General features: G+C 47.8%; 1 protein-coding gene across 5 annotated transcripts in view; it reads right to left on the bottom strand.

The window, feature by feature from the left end:
- OTUD5 (OTU deubiquitinase 5) overlaps positions 1 to 20,523 on the bottom strand; it is a 32,792-nt gene that overhangs the window by 3,104 nt on the left and 9,165 nt on the right. For all 5 annotated transcript variants that reach the window (XM_074391714.1, XM_074391715.1, XM_074391713.1 and 2 more), the window contains 5 exons: positions 16,716 to 16,809; positions 7,086 to 7,150; positions 6,841 to 6,997; positions 6,594 to 6,742; positions 493 to 696 (listed from right to left, as the gene is read on the bottom strand). In XM_074391714.1, the coding sequence (XP_074247815.1) occupies positions 493 to 696; positions 6,594 to 6,742; positions 6,841 to 6,997; positions 7,086 to 7,150; positions 16,716 to 16,809 (669 nt within the window). The remainder of the gene's footprint in view (positions 1 to 492; positions 697 to 6,593; positions 6,743 to 6,840; positions 6,998 to 7,085; positions 7,151 to 16,715; positions 16,810 to 20,523) is intronic.

The raw sequence follows: 20,523 nt of genomic DNA on the forward strand, positions 1-20,523 counted from the left end.
CTGGGTAACAAGCGAAACTCTGTCTCCAAAAAAAAAAAAAAAAAAAAATTCAACCTTCCTCTGTGAAGACTAACTGGAGCCCCCACCTCCACTGATCTCCCAGCCACGGTCAAGGATCCCACCAGTGAGTTGTCTCCCTCAGCAGATGAGATCATTGAGGGCAGAGCAGTCCAGATCTGATGTTACATTCTCAGTAGAAACCTGGCACAAACGGGCAGTCAACAAAACCTTGCGTCTCTGAAGCTATCCAACATTCTTGTGTCACCAGCAGCAGTGGCTGCCCTCCTCTCACTCCTTAAGTGCCTGTTCTGCACAAGTATTTAAAGTTTCAAGGTATAATGCCAAAACTAAGACACAAGATGAGTTACAGGTGCTGGATGCTTCCTTCCCTCCCAGATGTCAAAACTGCTTAATTTTTTCCTGCTCGCTTGAGGGCAAAGCATGAGAAGTAATGGGTTCTTGGCCAAGCCTGTGACAGAGTCCATGACCCACCTGGCTGGGGCCGCGGACCTGGCGAGCCTGTTTCTCCTGATCCCGCAACCACTGCAGGTAGGATTCCCGAGCCACCTGCTCCTCGATGGCCTCATTTGTGGCCTCCCAGTCTGTGGCCCGTTTCTTGTCTTCTAGCATCTGCTGTTCAATCCACGACTCCTCCGATGTTTTTATGGCATTCTTCATCAGAGACTGCTCTGCAAACTGCAAGGAGGGAGAGGAGCAGGGATGTGCAATAACACTCTGAACCTGCCCAAGAGCCAGAACAGGCTCAGTGGGGTAGGTCCAAAGGCCCAGAAAAAAAGAAGACAGGAGAGCAGATGTTCCCACAGAGCAACCCTCTGCAGACCGCCTCTTGATCCGGGACTGGGGGAAAGCAGGCTGAGGGTGTGAGACCTGTCATTCCAACCTCCTTTGCTTGGAAAACCTGACTCCAACCCCAACCACCTCAACTGAGGCAGTCAGGTACCCTCCAGTCTGGGCCTTAATTTTTATTTCTTTTGAGATGGAGTCTCACTCTGTTGCCCAGGCTAGAGTGCAGTGGCGCGATCTCAGCTCCCTGCAACTTCTGTCTCCCAAGTTCAAGCGATTCTCCTGCCTCAGCATCTTGAGTAGCTGGGATTACAGGCAGGCACCACCACCCTTGGCTAATTTTTTTGGTATTTTTAGTAGAGACGGGGTTTCACCATGTCAGCCAAGCTGGTCTTGAACTCCTGGCCTCAGGTGATCCGCCCACCTCGGCCTCCCAAAGTGCTGGAATTATAGGCATGAGCCACTGCACCTGGCCTGGGCCTTAATTTAAAGAAGCCCCATCCAGAGATGACTGTTTCACAATGCTGAGGCCTTCCTCACATATGAGCAGATGAGACAAAGAGAAAAATCAGCTATGTGTGCACAGGGTGGAGGGAGTTCAAGCATGTGAGGGGTTGGGGGAAGCAGTGGGGGTGTGAGGGGATAAGAGGGCAGTATCAACATGGTGTGGGGTACTGTAAGTTACACGACACTACATGAGAGTACTGTTTTTCAGGCTGTGAGATCCAACAGTATTTAAAAAAAAAAAGAGAAAATATCAGAGTATATCCCAGGGAATAAGTGCAAATATTATTTCATGAAGCTTTAGTTAACATTATTTTTTTTTCATTTTTTAAAATTTTTCTATCACCCAGCCCAAAATGTCATAGTTAACATTATTTTTATGCACATATATACGCTACACACAAATGCATATATGCTAAATAATCATGTAAAATTTATTATTTTCTTTTTCCTGCAGACCTTGCATTCAGATAAAACGTAATTTTTTACTGTGGATAACAGTAAAAAAAAAATACATAAAACTATGTTAAAACAAGCCAATTAAAAAATAGTCAAAAAATCTAAACACACTCTGGCAGTGTTAAACACATTCCAAGTGTTTTTTCTACTTGCTCCATCAACAACAATCAACACAGGAGACTTCTGTAACCAAAGGTGTGGGCTGGGGGGAGGGTGTTTTCCCACACAGCGAGCAGCGGACACCTGGTGTCCTCCAATGCAATTCAATACCTAGAGACAGCCTAAGATCCCACAGGTTGAGGGCTCAGTCCCATAAGACTCCCCTCCTCCCACTCCCCTTCGGACACCAGTCGAAAGTCTGGGCCTCCAGAATTTCTGACTGACCGGCTATAAATTGGGATTCCCACAGTATTTTTGGGGGGAGTTCAATTAACTTGCTAGAGCAGCTCACAAAACCCAGGAAACACGTTTGCCAGTTTACATAGAGGAAATTACAAAGGATACAGATGAAAAGATGCACAGGGTGAGGTATGGGGGAAGGGATGTGGAGCTTCCATGCCCTCCCTGGGGTGCCACCCTCTAGAAACTTCCACGTATTCAGCTAGCCAGAAGCTCCCAGAACCCAATCCTTTCAGGATTTCATGGAAGCTTCATTATGTAGGCATTATTGATTAAGCCATTGGACATTGGTGATCAACCTAATCTTCAGCCCTACCCCCCTCCCCAAAGGCTGGGGGATGGGCTTAAAGTCTCAAACCCCTAATCCTGCCTTGGTCTTTCTGGTCACCAGCCCCCATCCTGAAGCTACCTACCGGCTGCCAGCCATCAGTCAACTCATTAGCATACAAAAAGGCATCACTTTGGAGTTTCTTAAGAATTTTAGGAATTGTATGCCAGGAAGTCACAAACACAATTCACCAAAGAAGATACACAGATGGCAAATAAGCATATGAAAAGATGCTCAACAGCATTTGCCATTAGGCAATTGCAAATTAAAATAATGAGATACCACTACACACCTAAGAGAATGGCTAAAATCCAACACAATGACAGTATTAATTGCTGGTAATAATGCTGAGCAACAGGAACTTCCAAATCATTACTGTGGGCATGCAAATAATACAGCCACTTTGGAAGGCAGTTTCGAGGTTCCTCACAAATCAAAATATAATCTTACAACACAATCCAGCAATCTTGCTCCCAGGTATGTATACAACTGGTCTAAAAACTTATGTCCACGAAAAAACCTGCAAGCACGTTACAGAAGCTTTATTCAAAATCATCAAAAACTAGAAGCAACCAAGAATGTCTTGTCTTTTCTTTTTTTGAGATGGAGTCTTACTCTTGTTGCCCAGGCTGGAGAGTGCAATGGCGCGATCTCAGTTCACTGCAACCTCTACCTCCTGGGTTCAAGTGATTCTCCTCCCTCAACCTCCCAAGTAGGCCGAGGCAAGTGGATCACCTGAGGTCAGGAGTTTGAGACCAGCCTGACCAACATGGTGAAACCCCATCTCTACTAAAAATACAAAAATTAGCTGGGTGTGGTGGTGCATGCCTGTAATTCTCAGCTACTTGGGAGGGTGAAGCAGGAGAATCACTTGAACCAGGGAGGCGGAGGATGCGGTGAGCCGAGATCTCACCATTGCACTCCAGCCTGGGCAACAAGAGCGAAACTCCCTCTCAAAAAAAAAAAAAAAAAAAAAAAAAAAAAGACCATATTGATATGAATAAATGACTGGAAAAATTCATAAATTAAGGATGAGTTAAGGACAAAAGACAGAGCTCCCTTGAAGAAGAATTTCAAATAATCTTTGTAAATACCTACACTCAAGGGGATGGGGGCATAACCATTTCTTAGGCGTGGGCTGCACACACTGACTTCCTTCCAGACAGTAGAGTATGGAAAAGGTGGGAAAGAGTAATCTTAAGTGGAGAAACCTAACAAACACTACTTCTGCCAGGTGATCAGGGATAACACCAATGGGCATAAATGACACTGATAGTATACACCCTTGAAATGACGTAATGAGAATGGCACTTAATCTCTGTGCTCTTCCCCTCTAAAACCAACAATCCTAGTTTAATCATGAGAAAAAGTCCAAAAGAGATGTTTCCTACAAAATATTTGATCAGTACTCCTTAAAACTGTCAAGGTCATTAAAACAAAACCGAGAAACTCACAGATAAGGAAGCCGAAGGAGGCATGCATACTTCAGTTAATAATAATGTATTAATATTTGGTTTGCACATTGTAACAAATGTACCATAATCATCTGAGGTGTTAATAACAGCAGAACTGTGTTTGGCAGGAGGAGGATATGTGTGAATTCTGTACTATCTCCTCGACTGTTCTGTAAATCTAAAACTGCTCTAAACAATTAAGTCTATTAAATATAAAAACTTAAAACATTTTTTTTTTTTTTTCTGAGACAGACTCTTGCTCTGTCACCCAGGTTCGAGTGCAGGGGTGCAATCTCAGCTTACTGCAACCTCCACCTCCTAGGTTCAAGTGATTTTCCTGCCTCAGCCTCACAAGCAGCTGGGATTACAAGCGTGTGCTACCATGCCCAGCTACTTTTTTTGTATTTTTAGTAGAGACAGGGCTTCACCATGTTGGCCAGGCTGGTCTCAAACTCCTGACCTTAGGTGATCCTCCCACCTTGGCCTCCCAAAGTGTTGAGATTACAGGCGTGAGCCACCATGCCCAGCCAAAACATTCACATTTTGGAAGAAAGAAAAAGAGGAAGCTAGGTGCAGTGGCTCATGCCTGTAATTCCAGAACTTTGGGAGGCCAAGGCAGAAGGATCACTTGAGCCCAAGAGTACAAGACCAGCCTCCCCATTACAGTGAGACCTTGTCTCTACAAAAAAATTTTTTTAAAAACACTGGCTGGGCATGGTGGCGAGCGCCTGTAGTCTCCCAGCTACTTGGGAGGCTGAAGTGAGAGGCTTGCTTAAAACCTGGGAAGCATAGCCTAGCTACAGTGAGCCAAGATTGCCCCACTACACTCCAGCCTGGTTGACAGAGTGAGACCTTGTCTCCCCACCCACCCAGCAAAGAAGAAAATGAGCCTTTAAACCAGGACAAGTCACAGATGAATTTTAAATACATAGTGGTAAGTGAAAAAAGCCAGTCTGAAAAAGGTACATACTGTAAATTTCCAATTATATGACATTCCAGAAAAGGCAAAACTATAATCAGTAAACAGATCGAAAACAAAAACAAGAAAATTCTGAGAAACTGTCACAGCCAAGAGGAGATAAAGGAGAAACAACTACGAAACAAACATAAAGTGGCATCCTGGATGGGATCCTAGAACAGGTAAGTCATTAGGGAAAAACTGAGGTAGTCTGAGTCAAGTATGGCCTTTAGTTAATAATATGTCGATATTGGTTCATCAACTATGACAAATGTACTATGCTAATACATTAATCATAGTGGGGCATATCGGAATTCTGGAATATGTTTGCAATAATTTTTTTTTTTTTTGAGACAGAGTCTCGTTCTGTTGCCCAGTCTGGAGTGCAATGGCACAATCTCGGCTCACTGCAACCTTCACCTCCCGGGTTCAAGTGATTCTCTTGCCTCAGCCTCCCCAGTAGCTGGGATTACAGGCACCCGCTACCACGCCCAGCCAATTTTTGTATTTTTAGTAGAGACAGGGTTTCACCATGTTAGCCAGGCTGGTCTTGAACTTCTGACCTCAGGTGATCTGCCTGCCTCACCCTCACAAAGTGCTGTGATTAGACGTGAGTCACCGTACTTGGCCTCTTTGCAATAATTCTATAAATCTAAAGCTGCTCTAAAATTAAGTTTATTTAAAAACAAAACAAAAAAGAATCCTATGCTAGAGGGTGTGTTGATGTTAGGGTATGTGTTTCCGAAAATGAAGCAGGAGTACTTTGTGTTTGTAGAAGTGAAACCTGAATAGAAGATATCAAAATCCCCAGCAGATGACCATGAGAGAGAAAGAGAGAGACAGAAATGAATGAGAACTGGCCGGGCGCGGTGGCTCAAGCCTGTAATCCCAGCACTTTGGGAGGCAGAGGCGGGTGGATCACGAGGTCAAGAGATCGAGACCATGCTGGTCAACATGGTGAAACCCCGTCTCTACTAAAAATACAAAAAAATTAGCTGGGCATGGTGGTGTGTGCCTGTAATCCCAGCTACTCAGGAGGCTGAGGCAGGAGAATTGCTTGAACCCAGGAGGCGGAGGTTGCGGTGAGCCAAGATCGTGCCATTGCACTCCAGCCTGGGTAACAAGAGTGAAACTCCGTCTCAAAAAAAAAATAAAAATAAAAATAAAAGAATGAGAATCTATCAGTGTGTGCTGGGAAAATGCACTGCCACCTTCTGAACACCTAGTAGGTCCCAGGCCCAGTGGGAAGCGCTTTCTGTATCAGCCAAGCTGCCAGCTGGAATACCTGTAGAATCTGCCTAGGTCACACAGCGAGTCAGTGGTGGGGCCAGGCCTGTACCCCTTGTCTCTGTGACCACAGCTATCTGTAACCACCATGATCCCAGGAGGAAGATACATGCCAAGACGCCCCGACCAAGCCCTAGCTCACTGCTCCCAAATAGGACTCCATATCCTAAAATGCCAGCCCTCAACGGGCACAAAAGATAAGCCAGATCAGACAGGTAAACCAAAACCAAAGAATAAGCCCTGAGAGATCTCCTTGAGTAACTCCCTACTAAAGGGTGAGACCTCAGGGGAGATCCAGAGAGGAGACAGATTATTTTTGTGAGTTGGGGCAAAAGAGACTCCAAGAGAGGTTTCTGACCTCTATATCCAGCAGCCATTCTAGGCACAGGAACCCACTCACCCCTGGTTTGAATGATGGCAGGCCCAGCCCCACACCAATGGTGGCCTTGTTAGGATTCACCACTGAATTATAGTGGATATTCCGATGGTAGCTGACACGGATGGGTTCGTCCTCATTTTGATGTATCCCATGGAATGTGTTGATGGGGTCTGCAGAGAAAGAGAAGGAGGGAGCATCCACAGCAGGCCAGGTAGGGCAGGCTCGAACGAGGTGCCATCAGTCCCTCACCTACCCACTGCAGAAGTACCTGTGCTGTACTGGTACACCTCCACAGGACGGTTGTACATCTCTGCCATGGCCTGCATCTCAATGTGGTTGCCATGGCAATTGTTTTTCCGCTTCCGGTTAATGTAGGTGGTAAAGTCCTCTGTGACATAGTTGGAGAAGTAGTCGGCATTCTTCATCTGCAGAATAGATTGGAAGGTCAAGGTTGGTGTGGAGAAGAAACCCTCCCACCCTGCCCCTTGCCCCAAGGCCTCCCTAAGTTCTCACCAAATAGTCCATGCAATGCTTTCGCACAACCTCATGCATGTCCTGGTCTCCATACACCTGGTCAGCTGTGGGGACAGAAGAAAGCAGCACCTTGGGGTCAGAGATGCCAGAAAAGAGTTCTGAATCATAGAACATCCTTTGGGGAGGAGGAGCCAGGGAACCAGGGAAACTCCCTTTTCTACCCCAAGGCCTGGAGAGTTCTTGCCCTTGTAGGCTAGAACTGGGTCACGGAAAAATAAGGCAGGCAGGACCAGACTTGAAGAACGAGAGAGTGCAGGTGAGAGGAACACAGCCACAGGCCTCTTGGGCAGATGACTTTGTCTAGGACACACGCGGCCACTCAGAGAAATCAAGAACATTCTAAGTTCCATAGGTTGGCTTCAAACACTATTGATTCCCACACCCCCACTTCACTTTCCACATGAGGAAACTGAGGTTCAGGGGGAGTTTGTAGTTTGTCCAAGGTCATAAAGACTCAGTTTGTGACAGAGTCAACTCTGGAATTCAGTTTTCCTGACTCCCATGAGTCAGCACGGCCTTTATAGGTTGAAAAAAAAAGGAACAAAGACAAAAAAGGAAAGGAAAAAAACAAAATGGGCTCTAAGCCCAATTCTGCCAGATACTAGAGAACAGAGTGACCAGAGGCAAGTGACCCAAGTGTTCTGAGCCTCATATGCCTCATCTGTAAAATGGAAACAAGAGGGTTAACAGACTGGGTGCAGTGGCTCATACCTTAATCCCAGCACTTCGGGAGGCTGAGGCAGACAGATCACTTGAGGTCAGGAGTCCGAGACCAGCCTGGCCAACATGGTGAAATCCCATCTCTACCAAAAATACAAAAATTAGCTGGGTGTGGTGGTAGGTGCCTGTAATCCCAGCTACTTGGGAGGCTGAGGCAGGAGGATCGCCTGAACCCAGGATGCAGAGGTTGCAGTGAGCTGAGACCGTGCCACTGCACTCCAGCCTGGGCAACAGAGTGAGACTCTCTCACAAAAAAAGAGGGGTAACAACATGGGAGGTCTTTGGTGAGGATTAAATGAAATAATGGGTATAAAATGACTACCACTGGGCTTGGGACAGAGTAGCCACACAGTAAATCAGAATTCCTTCCTCCATAGGGAGGCCTGAATATGGGATACTGAAGGTGACAGAGGTGAGTAAAATCCTGCCCCTACCTTCGGGGAGCACACAGTCTAGTAAAAGAGATAAGACACACATGCAACTAACTTTAGCTTAACTCAGCAAGGGCAGCCTGTGGCCCGAATAGTCCAGGCGTCGTGAGATTTGGTCAAACTAAGGCGAGAAGGAAACACACTCCCTCTGCTTCGCTTGAGGATCTTCACACATGCCGTTCCTTCTCTTCAGGACGCTCCTTCCATCCTCGTCAGCTGCCTACTTCTCAAACACCAATGTGTTCTTTATTTATTTATTTATTTGAGACAAGGTCTCGCTCTGTTGCCCAGGCTGGAGTGCAGTGGCATGATCACAGTTCACTGCAGCCTCGACCGCCTGGGCTCGAGCGATCCTCTCGCCTCAGACTCCCAAAGTGCCTGGATTATAGGTGTGAGCCACCGCACCTGGCCCAACATGTTCTTTAACACAGTTTCCCACTGCCCAGGACACCTCACCAGATTGTTATCAAAGGTGTGCATAGACTTCTGCCCGACCACACTGGGCTCCCACTGAAGGCAAAGGGCAGTTCACACTGAAGTCCACCCCCAGCTCAGGGCCCGATATAGTAAAGGAAATCAGGAGAAGTTTATTGAGCAAATGGATAGGCTGGGTAAGCCAGGGAGCTCTTCTCCCTGTGAAATTAAAGTGAGCTTGAAGATCATGCAAGTCTGATTTCTACTGGTTTAGGGAATGTCCCTTTGTTTCCCCAGAGGACCACTGCTCTGATGGGATCCCCCTTAGGGCACTGGGCTAGGATCAGGTCATATGGGAACACTCCTGAGTTCCTCCCTGTCAGTCTACCTTCGTGAAAACAGTCAGAAGAATGCCTTCCCTGCCTTCCCCTTCCTACTCTGGAGGGCTCTGTGAGAAAGGCTATTCTGAGATCAAAAATAGGGCCCACAATTGTCTCCAGTCCTCTTGGAGGCAAAGAGACCTGAAGGGTGAGGGGGTGTGGAGGCTGTGAAGGCGGGAAGGGGTAGCCCCTTCACCAATGTAAACAAGGATGTGGGTTCTGCGGCCACACTCTTCCCCGCCCCCTCAGCGGCATTTCCAGCAAGTCACATGTCCTGTGCACAGGCTGGGGGCCCCCTGCTGCTGCCTTTCTTAGAAGCCAGAACCACAGAGCCCGCACAGTGAGCTGCTTGAGGAGCTATTTCTGTAGGCTGAGCTTGGGGTGCTGGGAGGCAGTACTGTCAGCAACTGCAGTAAACAGGAACAAAGATGAGAGTGAAGGGGTTAAATAGGGGTTGGCTGGCCAGGCTCAAAGAGATAGGCTGAGGTGTTGGAGAAAACCTATCTCGATGGAAAAGTCAATTGTCATTTCCAGGCCTGGGAGTTCTATCTTCAAGAGCTCGACGCCAGATGCAGGAAAATGGGGGAAAGAGAGGACACCGTGGAACAGGGAAGGGAGCTGGGGGAAAACCCCGAGGGTCCCATTTCTCTGCCACTAACCTCTTTGCCTGGCAGAAGGGCTCTGCTGCCTCCTAGCTGTGTGGCAATGGATAAGGCCTTCAACCTCTCTGAGCTGAAATGTCCTCAGGCATAAGGTGGAGAGAGTAACTAACTCCCCTTCCATTTGCTGGGTGTTGTCAAACCTACACAGGAGGTCTGCCAAGCACCTAAGGCACAGTAGGTGGTCAAGAAAACAGGAGCACCATTTGTCATGAGGACAACGATTCCTTCATATTGCTAGTTACCCACAAGACAGCCAGAATGTTGCCAGAACCACTTATAAAGCCCTTCTCCTCATTTCTGTTGCAATTCCTCAGCCAGAGGAAAGCCCCAAATGCAGAGCTTAGGCTGCATGTTCTCTCCCGGCTCTCTATCTTTACTGAAACCAAAGGTCCACAAGTCTACCTCTGAGCCCTTAGTTCAAAACTTCAGCAGTCAAATTAATATCAAATTATCTATACAGGCTTCATAAAACAGGGTCTTAAAGTACGGACAAGTTATGACACTTCTGTACTTATCTGTAAAATGTAAAATACCAACTTCTCTCCTCAATCCTCCACTATTAGGTGATATGGTGTATTAAATAACATGTATTTAATCACAGCTTTTGAGGGAGGAAACCCACCACACTGATTGTAAGGTATACCCTAAGTTTGGAATCATTAATGTAGAAGAATATATGCATCTCCAAACCAAGGAAAACAGCAATAGTACCCCCCACAACAAGGAGAATAGAAGGATTTCTCCAATAATATAAGGCAGGAAAAGCATCTAAGCACAGAGCTAAACACATAGGAAGTACTCAACAAGGATTCCTTTTTGGCCAGGTGTGGTGGCTCATGCCTGTAATCCCAGCACTTTGGGAGGCCAAGGCAGGTGGATAACCTGAGGTCAGGAGTTCGAGACCAGCCTAGCTAACACGGTGAAATCCCATCTCTACTAAAAATACAAAAACTTAGCCAGGCATGGTGGCCGACACCTATAATCCCAGCTATTTGGGAGGCTGAGGCAGGAGACTCACTTCAACCCAGGAGGCGGAGGTTGCAGTGAGCCAAGATCGCGCCACTGCACTCCAGCCTGGGCTACAAGAGCGAAACTTTGTCTCAAAAAAAAAAAAAAAAAAAAAAGAATTCATTTCTCTGACTTTCCTAGCTCCACCTCTGTCCTCCAGAAAGCCCTCCTCTTCCCAGAAGGCTGGCACACAGGGCTAGGGGCCAGGCTAGACTTCCCTTTGGAGGGGTCTGAGGTTGGGGGGATGACCTGCAGAGGAAGGGGAATTCAGAGAACTTGTTTTGATAGAAACTGAAACTCCTCCTCTTGCTGACGCTGCACTTGTGGGCAATCTGCACCTGTTCTCCCCTCCCAGAGGCCAGCTAGAAGGGGGTCCCCCACCATTCTACCTCTGTTCCCATCTCCAACAGGGCTCAGAAATCCTCAGTACGATGCTACAATTGGTTCCACCAAAGACTTTTCACACTCGAACTCATTCTATTCTTACCAAAACACTCTGACTTTACACAGGGGACACAGAAATGTGGTAAAGCTGACCTGGAATCACACATCTAGAGGGGGTGAAGGTAAGGCCATGCTCTCAAAGGTAGCTGCTGGCCCCAGGTGATATTACCACCCTCATCCCAGTCTAGCTACCATCTTAGTCACCTTACTCCCTGGGGCAGGACCTGATCTTGTGTGCCTCAGTTTCCACACCAGTACAAGCAGGCATCAGCTAGAACCCAGGAAAGACATGGGAATGGGCAAAGATTATAGATATCAGGGGCTGTAACTCTCCCTAGGGCCACAGAGGCCAACCTCACCCTCCCCATATGCACCCCACTTCTTTCCTTTTTCTGGACACATAGACGACATAGAAATGCACATGTGTATACACACCCAGCAGAGCCTGCCAAAGATGCTCCCTGAAGCTAAATGCTCACCCAACAAATCCCACAACAGAGAACTATCACATTCAACGAGCAGACGCCCTTGCCACCAACCAGGAAAGACTGAAGATGTGAGGCTCTACAAACTGAGGAATACTCTATCCCACCAACCTCTTTCCTAGCCTCTGGCTGGGTAGGTGAAGGACAGGGGAAATAACCCTAAGAGCTCTAACAGACTAGCCTCAGCCTCTCTCCTCTGCTGTCTAGGAGAAGTCCTTATGTAACCAATGTAAACTAACCAGTATGTACCCAGATTTATGTGAAGAAGCAAGACACGGGAGCCTGAATTATCTTCCTATAGGGTCCTACCATTTGCTTTAGAGACAGCTGAGAACTGCCTACTCCCCAAATAGCTGCTTACCTGCCAGAAGAGCCATAGCAAGTTCCATTAAGGGCAAAAAAGGAACCTTGGTATCTACAGGGAACCTAAAAACAAACCACACAAATATGTGTACACACAGCCACAGAGGGAGACAAGGACCTGGTCTGCTCCACACTACCCTCCTAGTCCAGTGGGAACCCTGGTCCCACTGAGAACAAATCTCCTGAGGATATGAGCCAGGACAAAGGTCTCACCCGCTTGTCAAGCAGCTGTGGTGTGACCTGGTCTGTGGCCCCAACTACCACAACTGGCATACCCTCAGTGGGAGAGACAGGAGAACTCATCAACCTGGATAGCCTAGTCCCTGAGATATGTGCTGCTCTGCTTAAGGATTCTCACTGCAAGAATGAGAAAAACTGAAGGATACAGGGGAGAGAGGCTGAAAGAAACTGGTGTATAAGAAATGGCCCATGGGAATCTTCTTCCTTCTGTGGCCTAGTTCAACCTCAGATATCAATGTTCTGACACTGGTTGTATGACCTAGATAGGGTAAGGTCTTGGCTTTCTTGAGGCCTCAGTTTCCCCATTTATAAAACAGTCAAAATTGATCTCAGATCCATCCCTCCTAGTGCTGATGGTCCAGGTTCCAAGACCAAAAGGCCCAGAGGAGTGGGCCTAGCTAATGTTTCTGGGCCTCATCCTGGTAACATGCACAGACCTTGCTGCTCCCCTATGGCTCATGAAGAAACAACCATGTGGCCTCCACTTTGCCCACAGAAGCTAGCACTAGGACCCTGTCAGGGTTAGAGGTTTTTGCTGAGTCAAAGCCACATGGAGGGAGGGAGCAAGGGAGAGATGCAGAGTCACGTTTCCAAGAGGAGGTTATCTGAGCATAGCAGGGACAGGGTGGGCCACTGAGGCTACCTCTGAGGCTCAGGTTCCTATGCTCACGAGTCCCCAATAAGAGGAGGTGGGAGAGAACTGAGTGCAGCCAATGAATATTGGTTCACTCAGGGGAACCAATGGCAGACAGGCAGCTACCTGGGGAGTAGGCAGTTCTCAGATGTCTCTAAAGCAAATGGTAGGACCCTACAGGAAGATAATCCAGCATTTTGGAAGGCTGAGGCAGGTGGATCATGAGGTCACGAGTTCGAGACCAACCTAGTCAATATGATAAAACCCCATCTCTACTCTCTACTAAAAATACAAAAAAATTAGCCAGGCATGGTGGCACACACCTGTAATCCCAGCTACTCAGGAGGCTGAGGCAGAACTGCTTGAACCTGGCCGGCGGAGGCTACAGTGAGCTGAGATCGTGCCACTGCACTCCAGCCTAGGTGACAGAGCGAGACTCTGTCTCAAAAAAAAAAAAAAAAAAAAAAAAAAAAGGGAAGATAATCCAGGGGAACAGAAGGCAGAAACCCACCTGCCTCAAGACTCCCAACAACACAGGGCCACATGCTCCTACTTGGAGGAGGTAAGGCCCAGAGACATTAAGGAACACAGCCAAGGTCATCTGCCAGTTGACAACCAAGCTAAGAAGCTAAGGATCCTAGGATCATAAAAAGAATGTGTCCTGGCCAGGCACGGTGGCTCATGCCTGTTATCCCAGCACTTGGGGAAGCCAAGGCGGGTAGGTCATGAGGGTCAGGAGTTCGAGACCTGCCTGACCAACATGGTGAAACCCCCATCTCTACTAAAATACAAAAATTAGCCTGGCATGGTGGCACAAGACTGTAATCCCAACTACTCAGGAGACTGAGACAGGAGAATCACTTGAACCCGGGAGGCAGAGGCTGCAGTGTGCCGAGATTATACCACTGCACCCCAGTCTGGGCAACAAGAGTGAAACTCTGTCTCAAAAACAAACAAACAAACAACAACAACAACAAAATGTGTCCTTTGGACACCTCTGGGTTCCCAGGCCAGCTCTGACTAATGGCTCTGAGCATGTCATTTCCCTTTCTATGCTTCAATCTTTTCACCTCTCATGGGATAATGATCCAAGTTTTGCAAGTGAACCTGAAGCACCCAGCTGAATGCCTATCACACAGCAGGGGTCAAGGAAACAAGTGCTCTCTACATTTGCAACACCACTCCCCGCCCCCAGCTCCAACTCTGCTAAACGTTCCTTCCACTATTCAACACAGGGCAGGAAGTCAACCTGTAGGGCTTCACGCTACAGCCTAAGCTGACTGCCATCTGTCCCCATCCAGGCTAGGCTGGAAACGGGGGGAGGGGGCAGCAAAAAGCCCGGGGACAAAGTCCCCTTCCCAGGCACATGTACTATGCACTCTGCACCAGGGAAACCTCCAGATAAGGCCTAGAGACCAGGGGCCATGTACTTCTGGGGAGAGGCCACAGACTTCTGAGGTTTTACAGAGAAAAGCCAAAGGCAGCCTAGTCAGGGGAAATGTGTAGTCATAGCGCCGATAAGGAAAGGCCTTCAACCTGCCGTGGTCAGCTCTTCCTGTAAGTGGAGGCCCCCTTACTGAAGGCCCCAGTGGGAGGAAGGGTCGGGGGTATTTGGGGAGAACAGCTAGATATACATACACACACACACACATGCGCGCGCGCGCACGCACACGCACTCTCTCTCTCTGCTCTTGATATGAGTTACTACATAAGCCGGGTCCTCACTAGCTGGCCCCAAGGCCTACCCTCAATGACTGCCCAAGACTCAGATGCCTGCTGCATTCTCTGATCCTAACTCCACCAGCAGCCCTGCTTACCCCACATCCGGCCTGAGGTCTCGACACGGGGCCTAGCACCTAACAGGTCCCCATCTATTCTTCCTTTGCCTTCCTTTTGTCCAAGATGCCCCCAAACCCAGCTCTTCCTCTGGGAAACATCCCAGGGAGAACAGAGACTTGAGCCAGAGGTGTAGGAGGGGTGAGTTTTTTCCCAGTCCAACAGAGCCCACTGGGCCTCTTCTGCTTGGCAGAATAGAGAGGAGATCACTCACTCCACCCTTTCAACAAACACATGTGACTCTGAGGCACCACTGAAAATGGCATCTGGGTTTTACAAATACTACTGTTCCTTGAGAGTCTGCTATGTGTGTCAGGCACTAAAGGGATTTACCAAAGCAACTTCATTAAATCGTTACAGCATGAGGGTCTTTTAGCCCCATTTTATAGACGAGGAAACAGGCTCAGAAAGAAGAGCTGCTTGCCTAAGGTCATACCGAGAATCAGTGGCGCAGCCAGGGATGGAGCCTGAAACAGTCCAGCCCACCAGTAGACATGGGGGTACCCACAGACGGAGAGAACAGCAGACCAAGAAGGAACTCAAAGAGGCACTGAGAATCAACACCATTTCACAGATGGGAAAACCAAGGCCAAGTGTCACAGCAGTTATGAGTCAGGACCAGAACTAGAAGGTAGGTCTTCTGACTCCCAGCTCAAAGCACCTATCAGAGGGTACTTTTCCTTGGTAGGTATCAGAGCATCAAAGGGAGGATCAGGTCACACTCCCAGCTTCCCCTTCACCCTAGCACAGGATCTCACAACTACCTATTGGGTCACACATTCAGAGCCAAAATTGCCTCAAAGATCCAGCTCAGACTGGATAGCAGATGATATTAAGGCATTATTAATTCTGTTAGGTGCAGTAATGGCATTTTGATTATGTTAAAAAGAAGAAAGTCTGTATCTGTCAGAGAAACATACAGAAATATTTATGAATGAAATGATCCAATGTCAGGGTTTTGCTTTAAAATACTCTTGTTTCAGGGGAGTGAGAAAGAGTGGGTGGGATAGTGATGAAACAAGGCTGGCCATGTGTTGACTGTTTTGAAGCTGGATGACGGGTACATGAGGGTTCATCCTTCTTCTTTCGTGTAAGTTGAAAAAAATGTATATAAGAAATTTGTAAGCCGGGCGCAGTGGCTCAAGCCTGTAATCCCAGCACTTTGGGAGGCTGAGGCGGGTGGATCACGAGGTTGAGAGATCGAGACCATCCTGGTCAACATGGTGAAACCCCGTCTCTACTAAAAATACAAAAAATTAGCTGGGCATGGTGGCGTGTGCCTGTAATCCCAGCTACTTAGGAGGCTGAGGCAGGAGAATTGCCTGAACCCAGGAGGCAGAGGTTGCGGTGAGCCGAGATCGCGCCATTGCACTCCAGCCTGGACAACAAGTGCGAAACTCCGTCTCAAAAAAAAAAAAAAAAAGAAAGAAATTTGTAGAGATCTAGTTTCATAGCCCGCATACACACAGATTGAGGAACAGACTCACAACACACCAGAGATGGGATCTGGGTATAAACCTAGGGGTCCTACAGCCCAGGGTGACAGCAGTGTGCTATGGTTAAGAGCATGGGCCTCAGACTAATCTAACCCAGACACTGAATCCCAACTCTACTACTTACTTTACTCCAGAAAAGTCACCTCCCCCATCTCTGAGCCACTTTTCTCTTCTGACAAATGGAAGCAACAGTAGTCCCTACACTCACCTAGCTTAGTGGAGAATCAAAGAGGTTTCCTGTAGCACCTGACAGACCAATGTGTCCCAAAGGATGTTATTTTCTTTATCACTATTCTTGCTATTATTAGTATTAATCCTCCACCACTACAAAGTCTCAAGACCCACAGCTAAAGGTCACATATCAACTTGAGAGTGGAGTCTAGAGTCCCTAAAAGATTAGCTAACTGCCTCAACCCTGTCTCAGGGGCTATTCCTGATAACTGGGACACTGCTTAGGGGCAGCCCTAGGCCCTTAAGGACTAAGGCAGAGACTCACCTACAGCCCGGAAGAGACAGGCGCCATCCTCCTTCATCTGCTTGATGATGAAGCCCTTCTTGTCCCGTAGGGCCTTTTCAAACCAGTGCTCCTGCTGGAGGGAAAAGGTGGGAGTCAGCAACAGGGAAGACCTGTACTCCCTCCCCTGGGCCCCGACCTTAAGCTCCTGAGGGGCCTAGATCATTGACAAGAGAGGACGCTGGGCAAAGTAAAGTTCTCAGCCCTGTTTGACCACTCCATGAATGTGAAGTAGGAGACTCTTATAGGGAATCAGTTGCCGGGTGAACCTAAGACTTGCTTCCCAAAAGGGTCCCAAGGAACCTGAGAACAGTGGCCCCATCTGCCTTCTGCTGATCCTGAAGGGCCTGGCCCAGGGAGCCACATTCCACCAGACAGCCAAAGACTCAGACCCAGCAAGTGTCTGGGTGGAGAATGTAGCTCTACCTCAAGGGGTTTCATCTAGGAAAGATGTTGAAGAGGAAGTGAGTGGCAAGAGCCTAGATCCTGAATCTGACAAAGAGTTAGAGGATTCCAAGATATACTGTATAAGTAACAAGTCTGCAAACAATGCTCTCATCTGTAACTAAACACATTTAACAGATACACATACACACACATTTATACACATATATTCTTATGTATGTATACGAACACACATACACAAAATTGGGAAGACTAGACAGCAAAGTATCATCCCTAAGTGCTGATTTTATTAGCAATTTTATTTCACTTTCCATTTTTTTTGAGACGGAGTCTTGCTTGCTCTGTCGCCCAGGCTGGAGTGCAGTGGTGTGATCTTGGCTCACTGCAACCTCCACCTCCCAGGTTCAAGTGATTCTTCTGCCTCAGCCTCCCGAGTAGCTGGGACTACAGGTGTGTGCCACCATGCCCAGCTAACTTTTTGTATTTTTAGTAGAGATGGGATTTCACTATGTTACCCAAGATGGTCTTGATCTACTGACCTCATGATCTGCCCGCCACAGCCTCCCAAAATGCTGGGATTACAGGCACGAGCCACTGCACCTGGCCCATTTCCCTTTTATAAAGGTATACTAAACCCAAAAAGCTTTGAAAATCAAAAGTCTCTATCTAACTCATTTGGCATGATAATCTGACCAGAACTGACAAGAATCTATCCCACTTGGGGCGAATATTCAAATATTTCAATGTAGACAATATTCAGGTGTTTGATTATGAAGTACTGCCTTAGACCCTGCTGGAGGTGTTATATAATACAAAGTATATACACCAGGTGAGGGTTATAGATTCTGAATTTTTCCTAAATTTCAAAGCACATCTGGCACCACAAAGGTTCAAGTTAAATGAACCTGTATAAATACATATTTTTGAATTTAAAAAAAATGACCACATAACCTCTTAAAACATAATTTTCATTTCAAAACAAAACAAACCAGAAGCAGCAGATCAACCTTTCCTGGGTCCCTCACGCCCTCTGCTGGCTACCAGAAGCAGCCAGCCTGACCCATCAACAGGGCTGCAAACAACAGGATCTCAAGCCTGCTCCCTGGGGACACGGCCCTACCCAGGGATTTATACGATCCAGGCTAACAGAAATCAGACATAGAGGCCCACCTATCCATAAGGCTATTTTTCCCCAGCTCAGGCAAGGGGTGGAACCCATCCCCTAGGAAAGCCAGTGGAGAGGCATCTCTAGCAAAGTTGTAAGCACAAAGTTCGGAAGCAAAGAGCTTTGGGTTCCAACCCCAGCTTCGTCACATTGCTGCCCGACATCAGTCTCAGTTTCCTATGGAGTGGGGGATACGTTGATCTACCGGACAGAGCTGTCAACAGGTTCAGAGGAGTATCAGGACCTAAAGATTATTTTTAAATAACGTACCATATACTGGGGGAGGTTGTTGCCAATCACAGAAGTGGACGAAATCAGCACGGAGATTATGTACAACTGAGACGCCCTCAGAAAGTCCTTCTGAGTAGCTGGACAGGAGGGGATGAAGATTTGACAAGGGAATACCCAGTCAGCCCCAACATCAGGGCCCATACCTCAGGAAGATGTGGCTAGATTTCTAAAGATGACAAAGGCACCTGGAAGCCCTTAATGAGCTTCTATGGGCAGCGCAAAGACTCCTTTTTGTATACAGCATTCCAGTGGTCCAGGTGCCCCTCCTTGCCCCCGAGCCTGTGGATTAACACACTCCCGCCAGTTATCCCTAAGTCCATCCTGGCCCCACAGGGTTAGCCATCTCCCAGAGTCATGGGCCTGCCCCAGCCAGGGGTCTCCAGCAGGAATGCTGCAACCATAACTATAGTCCCAAACCTGACAGAAGAAAAGGTTCTTAAAAAAGAAGGGAACACAACAACTTCCTGCCTGTGGAGAGAGGGGGAAAAGAGAAGAAAAGGAGATCAAACAGGAGAGGGGCTCCCATTATCCAGCCAAGAAAGACTTACCAGGTAGCTACTAAGATCGATCCTGGGCTGGGCAGTGAGGACAGTGAAATGAATCAGATTTAGTCTCTACTCTTGATAAGTTCACAAACTACTTAGCAGAGAGGCAGGGAAACTGGTAACCACCACAAGGTATGAATAGGGCTGTGAAAAAGGTGAATACCAGGTGTTGTGAAACAGAAAAAGGGGCCCAGTGCGGTGGCTCACGCCTGTAATCCCAACACTTTGGGAAGTTGAGGCAGGTGGATCACTTGAGGTCTGGAGTTCAAGACCAGCCTGGCCAACATGGTGAAATCCTGTTTCTACTAAAAAATACAATAACAAATTAGCTGGGTGTGGTGTTGAATGCCTGTAATCCCAGCTACTGAGGAGGCTGAGACAGAAGAATCGCTTGAACCTGGGAGGCAGAGGTTGCAGTGAGCCAGGATCATGCCACTGCACTCTAGTCTGGGTGGGTGAGAGAGTGAGACTGTCTCAAAAAAAGAAAGAAAAGAAAAGAAACAGAGACCTGATCCAGCCATTTAGGCGAGCACCTGAGAGGAGGTGCCACCTGAGCAAAGCATTAAAACATCAAGACTTCCAAAAATGCTTGTTAACTGGATGGGAAATGAAGTCACTTCTGCCACAAAGCACCAGGGATGCCCGGAGCCCAGCTATGAATTCCGTAGAGCTAAAGTTCTGGGTAGTACTAGGCAGGTAAGCAGGGAGGGCCAGGAAGACGAACTCATATTAGCTGAATACCTACCCCACGCCAGATGCAAAGAGTGACCTCATTTAATTGTCCTGACCACAGTCCAGGTGGCAGGAAACATTACCCACACTTTACAAAGGCAGAAAGGAGGCTGGGCGTGATGGCTCACGCCTGTAATCCCAGCACTTTGGGAGGCCAAGGTGGGTGGATCACCTGAGGTCAGGAGTTTGAGACCAGCCTGGCCAACACGGCGAAACCCCATCTCTACTAAAAATACAAAAAATCAGCTGGGCGTGGTGACGTGTGCCTGTAATCCCTGTATCTCGGGAGGCTGAGGCAGGACAATCACTTGAACCTGGGAGGCGGAGGTTGCAGTGAGCTGAGATTGTGCCATCGTACTCTAGCCAGGTTAGGCAACAGAGCAAGACTCTGTCTCAAAAAAAAAAAAAAAAAAAAAAAAGCCGGGCATGGTGGCTCAAGCCTGTAATCCCAGCACTTTGGGAGGCCGAGGCGGGTGGATCACGAGGTCGACAGATCGAGACCATCCTGGTCAACATGGTGAAACCCCGTCTCTACTAAATACAAAAAATTAACTGGGCATGGTGGCACGTGCCTGTAATCCCAGCTACTCAGGAGGCTGAGGCAGGAGAATTGCCTGAACCCAGGAGGCGGAGGCTGCGGTGAGCCGAGATC

Source organism: Saimiri boliviensis, chromosome X (assembly GCF_048565385.1).
Source record: "Saimiri boliviensis isolate mSaiBol1 chromosome X, mSaiBol1.pri, whole genome shotgun sequence".
Lineage (NCBI taxonomy): Eukaryota > Metazoa > Chordata > Mammalia > Primates > Cebidae > Saimiri > Saimiri boliviensis.